Raw genomic sequence first — 7,550 nt, 5'->3', positions numbered from 1 at the left:
AATTATCAAAGACTTTTTCATCTAAAATGGAACAAATTATGTACTAAAATATAAGCCATATGTGGAAAATGACATTATTAGTCATCTTGTACTAAACGAAGTACTTGTGTGACAAGTGGATGGGGCAATGATTCTTTGTTGAACTGAATCTGCACTCAACTTTATTCAGAATCTTTCAGGTGTTGCCCGATTATGAATTTATATTTTCTAAAAGTATTTTCTTTCTTATTTTTCTAATGGAGGGGAAGAGATTTACTACCACCCAAGACAAATGTAACAGCTATAAGGGTAATACAAGTTACGAAAAATGTTAACACAAATATCAGTACAAATTTTGTCAGTTCCTGACATCTGCCTTTTATAAACCTGTAGAATAAAGGAGAAGCATGGCACTAGTTTTTAGAAAAACAACTGAGATAAAGGAAATATCCCAACTTGCTGGCCTGAAGAGAAAAAAAGATATGTCCAACTATAAAAATAAATGGTTCTAAGATATATCAGTAAAGTTTTTTTATGCCCTAAAAGAAGATTTAATTGAACATTTAAAAACAGTGCATTACTACTAAAATTTTAAGCCAAAATGTTCTAAACATATATGAATTAGAGAAAAAGGTATCTTGCACGAAGTCATTGTCTTTCTTGTTCTTATTTTATGAACAAAAATCACATATTTGGTATTCTATGACTCTAATAAAAAAATCAGCTTCAAAAGGTTGTGATTTTTGCTTCTGAGGTTCTGATCCTATGACAATATTTAGAACTTAGTAACCTTATATTATAAAAAATATGTGGGTACACATAATTATGTTTATATGTGTGGATGTATACTGCTTAAACAGAAGAAAAAGATAATACTTTCTGTGCCACCTTGTCAAAGAGATTGATATAATCACTCTAAAGAATATTCTGGTTCCTAAAATTCTGAAGTAACAATAATGTGAGCGTTCCAATTAACTTAGTAAATTGAAATATTCATATCTTTAAAACACAAATACTATTGTTCAAAGAGAAAAGACATAATTAGTGCATGCTCTATAATACAATGGGTTATTCCTTTATCATGAATATGAGGTAATCTTGTTTTAATGAAATATTCATTTAATTTACTCTCAAAAATTGTTTCCCATATAATTGGATTCACTTGATAAACTAAAATGTATGTCCAAAAATTTAGCATATTTCTTGAAGTCATGATCTCCCAAAGAGTTACCCAAAGAGAACACAAATAAAAACAGCGCTAGCAGATCCCCTTTCATAAATCATCACTTGGGATCATTTCATGTTTAGTCCATGGGTGGCAGTTGAGTCAACAGAAAACTGAGCTAAAACTGTCAGTAGTTTATCAGGAAATAAAAATGTGTAATTTTACATGATGATCTAGGAAAATGTTGGATGACTTCCTCTCCTACTCAGACAGCAGACGACAAAACTTCCAAACATGCCTGGCATTGTACATCAAGCCTAGCAATTCTCCTGGGACTTTCTAACACATATTTCTCTTAACCACTGGCGCCGAGAAGTTAAAAGGTCTGTACATAGATTGTAATCAATTCAGAAGTCAGAGAGGGTAAAAAACACAATGCTAACAGGTTTGTACCTGGTATTACATTTTTAGCAATGAAAAACTAAATGACCAATGATGCTACAATTGTTTGGAGCCGACATTTAAAGTGAAGAAATTCAGAAAAAAAAAAAAAAAGGGACTAAAGGCTAAATTGTACACACTATATAACAACAGAAAAAGTTACATTATCTTTTGTGCTTTAACTATAAAAAAGGGAAAGAAAAATAAACAGAAAAAACATTACAGAAGTCTTTTACAAGTAAGTAACAAAAGTTCACAAAAGATACACACATTAGCAAGCAAATATTCTTACCTTGGGCAGGATCAGGTGGACCAAATTCCAGAGAATATCGTAAAATAAAGTTATTGTTCCACACGTAGAGTTGGTTATCTCTAGGATTGTAATCCACTGCAGCAATATACTGGTACTGGTTGGGGAAGGGAACATCTACATATTCTCCTCGGTTTAATCGAGTATTGTAAATGTAATCAATTGCGTTCTTGCCTGTTTCACTCTCATTGTCTTGATAAACTGATCTGACCACATAGAGGACTCCGCAGATCATAAAAGCATTCGATGCAGCACGTTTGTCATATACAGTCTCCCATGTTGCTTCGAATCGAAGAGTGTATGGATTCAGTTGGCTAATAACTATCATTCCATTGTTCTGTTCAGTGGCATAAATGACCCATAAGCCGTTTTCATCAACTGCTAGGTCGATATCAGTCTTTCCTCCCCATCTATATGGTGAGGTATCATGATAGTTGGCATAATTAATTATGGCCTCTCCACTCTTAATTCTAGTCCTCAAATCAAATTTCACAATATTTCTCGTTCGTTCTTTGTTAAAGAAGACAGCACCATCATATACCACAAATCCAGTACCATCTACTCGATTTGGAAGTTTATATGTTGTTGTTTGGCGACTGCTTTGGAAATCTTCTAAAGAAGCATATTCTATTAAAGTATCGGTACGATAAGGAGTCCAGGGCATGAAATAAATTTTATCTGCAGCCTGAAGAGGGTCCTTGCACCAAGCACCTGCCTTTTGCTCAGCTTCATATATACATGGTGAGTCCACAATTGCTTTCAAGGTCCCAGGGCACACAAAAACTAACAGTCACAGAGAAAAGACAAGAATTAAGCCAAGTTAAAAAAAAAATTAAACATAAGTTTTAATGATCAAAAAAAGAAAAATTCATTTTATTAACATTCAATTTTACCAAAATTTATACCTAATACAAGTACTACCCCTTTTTTTCTCAAGTTACCATAATCGATGTACCAGCATAAAAAGTGGCTGGTGTTTATTTTCACAAATATAAACCTAAGTTTAAGTTCATTCATAATTGAGCTGAGAACTTACATTTTTGCTATGTGTTTTTATCTTTTAATTTGGTATTTATGCTTTAAAACTTTGAGCTTTGTGCATAATGGCATACAAAGTAGTTTATTTAAGTCCAAACTTTGTACCCTCCCTTCCCAGGCCCACTTGTGCAGCCCCCGAAAGCAAAACATCAAAACAAAGCAAATAAAACAAACAGACAAAACCCATGTGAAGGCTTATTTAGAACTTTTACAGAAGTTAGATAGAAAACAAAGGAGCTTCAATTGAAGAAACATAAATATTCGGAAAATGCAATTAGGAGCAGAGTAAAGTAAATACAAGGAAAGCAGTGATGAAAGGACCAGGAGACCTTGTAACCACGGCATGCTATGGAGAGGGTTCTGGAGACCAGGCAAGATGACACTTTAATAATAAAATATCCAAGGGTGTCAGAAAAAGAGATAAAGGGTGAAAAAGAAACAGAGAAAGGACAGTTCCCCCTCGCTGACTTCAGAATTTTTATCCCATTACCAGATTTAGCAGTCATATAATTTCATTGCAAACAGTCGACTTCTTTATGAGGTGCATTTATGAGATCCTGCTGATTATTTTAATGTCAGGAGTGTTGTGGGGGAAGGGAAGGGAGGAGGTAACATCCATAAGGCACATAACAGGGAGCTGGGGTTCAGACTGTATACGTTATTTACCTTTTTGCTCCACTTCTATTTTAAGCATCGGAAGAAAAATAAAAAGTGCAAGGAAAAAAGAAAAAAGATTAAAATAAATTGACTATTAGTCTAAGACTGAATTCGTAATAGATGCTAAATATAGGAAGAATAAGAGCTGCACTACTTTGGATAAAGAGAAACACACAACAGGAAAACCTAGCAGGAGAAAGATTCTAAAGTTACATAAAAGAACATGGATCAATCATTTTAGTAGATTAAGGAGGCAATACAAATATGTTGGCATGCTGCTTCACTTAGTGTACCTGAATAAATAATGAAATTCTTCACTAATGCACAGTATACTCCTGCCTTTCCAAGGTCATTCAGCATTCAAGTTTTACTTTATATATACATATATGCTATAGACACAAATGCATGCATTGGTATATCATCATTTATTTTATATATTTATAAAAATGGCAACTCAGTTTTGGAGCTTAGGTCAAATTTAATGATTGTAGATATGGCTACATTTTAACATTTTTTAAAAGATATTTATGTAAGAAAAAATATATAATTATGCATCTCAGTATGTGTTTCAATTGTTTTTTTATTATTTTCTATTTCTGGGAAAATTAATCTTAACCATAAAAAAAAAAAAAGCAATGCCTCCTTTACAGGAACATAAAAATCTCCCCCACCTACCCCAATAGGGATTTTGAAGGCTGGGGTAAGGTAGTACATTTCTTTCCAACTAATAATTAGTAAATTTACTTATTTAGGTTTACATATACTTTATATTATAAAATTCTCATTAAATTCTCTATATTACATATCTCAAACTTGTCATACTAAGACTATTAAAATAAAATAAGCAAAATACATACAAGGAAAAAGCAAGCACAGTAGGCAAGGAGAAAAAGGAAGAAAGAATTATGGTTAGCTTATTTTGACATCGTCTACTATTATCAAATTACACAGAAAGCAAGCTAGCATGCAACAACAATCATACCGAGCATTCAAAGCAAATACCTTGACTCCACAGACCCGATAAAAGGTAAATGCTTTCATAAAACAAACCTGATTAGTAGAATTATATGCGAAAAAAAATCCTCCCTCTAGGAAGTTTAAAGAAATGGATTATGCAGTTAGGAAGGGTACTACATGAGATTCTTGTTGGTAAAGAGTATCCTAGTGACTAATAACCATAAAGTACTATTTTAGATTGTATGTAGGCTTTGAAGTATGTTGCCTGAATTTCATAAAGTGACCAGATTAATGTCTGTGCTTCTCCTTCTTCCCTTATTAAAATGCATTAGGGTGTGCTGATACTGTATCTCCAGATTGATTACTCAAAGATACCGTACTTGAACATTTCATTAAGATGTCTTAGCTTGATTAATTTTTTAAAATTACAATAATTCATCAGGATTAAAAACTGACCTCCTGAAATACCTGTGGGAAAAACATATTGCACACGTATTTTTGCCACTGGAATAGCATATACCTTTCCACATTAAGCCACTACCTCCCCCACCCCATTTGGTCTATTTAACTACTTTCAGGAAACATACTTGCTCTATAGTGTGTAATTCTGACTGCATCCAATAAAAAGAAGAAATTCAGTGTTACTGACATGAAACAGTTCTTTTTTTTATAAACCACTAGTCCTAAAATTACTCCTCAGTGAAGAGCAATATTATACCTGCTTAGAATCAATAACGGAAGGGCATGGTGGGAAAATGAGGATAAGAGAAATCATTAGTGTTGTGACTGCTCAGAGCATATTTACATATGGCTATATTCTTTTTTCTTTTCTTTTTTTTTAGGAAAGAATGCTTTTACTGAAATAAATCAATTAAATGTAAAAGATGAAAATAATACACTAAAATGTAATGTACTTAAAACAAAACTTAAAACAAGTTCAATAAAAAATGTAGAAAGTATATTTTGTTTTACAGTAATTGAAAATGGCTGGGTTTTATTATTTGATTAACTAAAATGGCAGTGCAGTTACTTGGCAAAATATTAAATAGAAAAGTCTTCTTTTGTGATTTAACTCATATTTATACTAAAAATAAAAGGGATATAAATTGTATATAATTTATAATTCTGATGAAATTTGAAAATACCCAAATGTAAAGATGAAAAATAATTAGATAAAATCTTTGATGATTAATGACTCAAATAAGATATGGAGATTTAAAATAAATGCCTTAAATTTCAATTTTTATGAAAACCCAAAGCATAAGTATTTGTCAAATCAGCCAAAATTCTATCAATCCAGAATATAAAATCATAATTAATGAAATTAGCATTCTTCCTCACATGCCAAATATATACTGCAACTTGTCTTAAGAGACTGTATGAGTTAAATCTTAACAATATGTTTACTAATCTATAGACCAAACAAACACAAATACATGACCTGCTAACATCAGTGGAGGAGTACATGGATATGCAAAACAAGAACTGACTCAAACAAACTCAAGCCTGTATACTCTATATCTGAAGTGACACACTATTTTATTTCGAATAATCTCAAGTTTACTTAATGAAGATTTAATCAATAGTAATGGTTATTTTTTTAATCAAATAAAACTTGTAGCTAAAGTTATAACATATTTTTTATAATTTAATGATAATTTGAAATAAGAGGGTGCAAAAAACAAAACCAAATCCAACCTATAGAACATCAATTTCCAATATGATTATTCTACTTTATTCTACAAGATCTTTATAGATTATTTTAAACACATATATTCAATTAATAACACTTCCGTTAATGATAAAGGATGCCCAGTACACAGATATTTTCGACATAGACATTATGTGGGCAAGTAGAAATGTCAAATATAATATATGTGCCTGTCTATAAACATACAAAGTAAAACAAACAGCATTCCTAATGGATTCTGTTGAGTAAATTCATTATAAAATTTTCAGAAATAATGGAAAATTTCTGAAGTTTCTTTAAAAGAGGAGGAAACCGTTCGGGATGTACAAGCTCCTGGAGAATTTGCCCTGGACAGAAACTAATATAAACAAATGGCAAGGGACACAAATATTACCAGATGGTGACAAATTTTATCAAGTATAGTGTAAAACAGGTATGCAAATATTGTCAGTACAGAAACACTATTAAAACAAGGGGAAAATGAAAGCTACGGGATTAAAATAAAAGCAAGTGTAAGAGATGGGTACAATGGACAGAACCTTTAACAAAAGAGGGGAAAAGAAATAAAGAAATAAATAGTCCTACATCAGATCAGAATAATCTAAACAGATCCTTTGTATTATATTTTAATGTTAGTGAAAATCATATAACTGATAGTGTGTCACTACTATACAGTATATAGGAATTATAATTACTTCAATTCTTTAGCAAGGAGTAGTTAAAAAGCCATACACTTATTTCTGCCTTGTGCAATCATCTAGAAAGGTAACAGCAAATTAATTCCTGTGTTTTTTTAAAGGACAAAAACTAAAAAGAACAAATACTTCTCTGAGGATAGCTATTTGCAAGTTTAGTGCACAAAGTACAATACTTCTGGAGAACTGAAAAAGTAAAATTTTGCAAGTTAGATGTTCCAGAAGATATCCACATTTTCTTTCATAAACAGCGCAAGAAATAACTTAAGAGTCTGAAAATAATATTTGCTTAACACTGTTCTTGGTCTATAGACTAGGTTACAGGAACAGGCTCCAGAAAGACACAATTCTTGGCAGCTCTGACTGATTCCACTGTTTGGGAATGGATGCTGTATTCCTTTTCTAATTTGAGGACAGAAACCATGCTAAATTCAAGTGAAAGTGACTTTACGGAACAAAATTTTGGTTAGCTCAAAAGAATATAATGTTCCTCTAGTGGCACAGCAGAATGATTATGTAAGCCACCAACACACAGGAGAAATGATATCAAGATCAGTGCACTCAGTAGGCTTCCAATCCTACAAACGGTATAGAAAATACTGCAAACATAAAAAAGCA

At 32.0% G+C, this 7,550-nt stretch overlaps 1 protein-coding gene across 1 annotated transcript in view; it reads right to left on the bottom strand.

Annotated features, from left to right (window-relative positions):
• The window catches only part of ADGRL2 (adhesion G protein-coupled receptor L2), a 180,719-nt gene that overhangs the window by 45,079 nt on the left and 128,090 nt on the right, over positions 1 to 7,550 (bottom strand). The window contains exon 5 of the mRNA XM_025052092.1: positions 1,878 to 2,678. Within this exon, the coding sequence (XP_024907860.1) occupies positions 1,878 to 2,678 (801 nt within the window). The remainder of the gene's footprint in view (positions 1 to 1,877; positions 2,679 to 7,550) is intronic.

The sequence above is a fragment of the Pteropus alecto genome, unplaced genomic scaffold (genome assembly GCF_000325575.1).
Source record: "Pteropus alecto unplaced genomic scaffold, ASM32557v1 scaffold25, whole genome shotgun sequence".
Lineage (NCBI taxonomy): Eukaryota > Metazoa > Chordata > Mammalia > Chiroptera > Pteropodidae > Pteropus > Pteropus alecto.
Note: the sequence above shows the minus strand (reverse complement) of the source record. Positions and strands in the feature narration are given on the sequence as shown.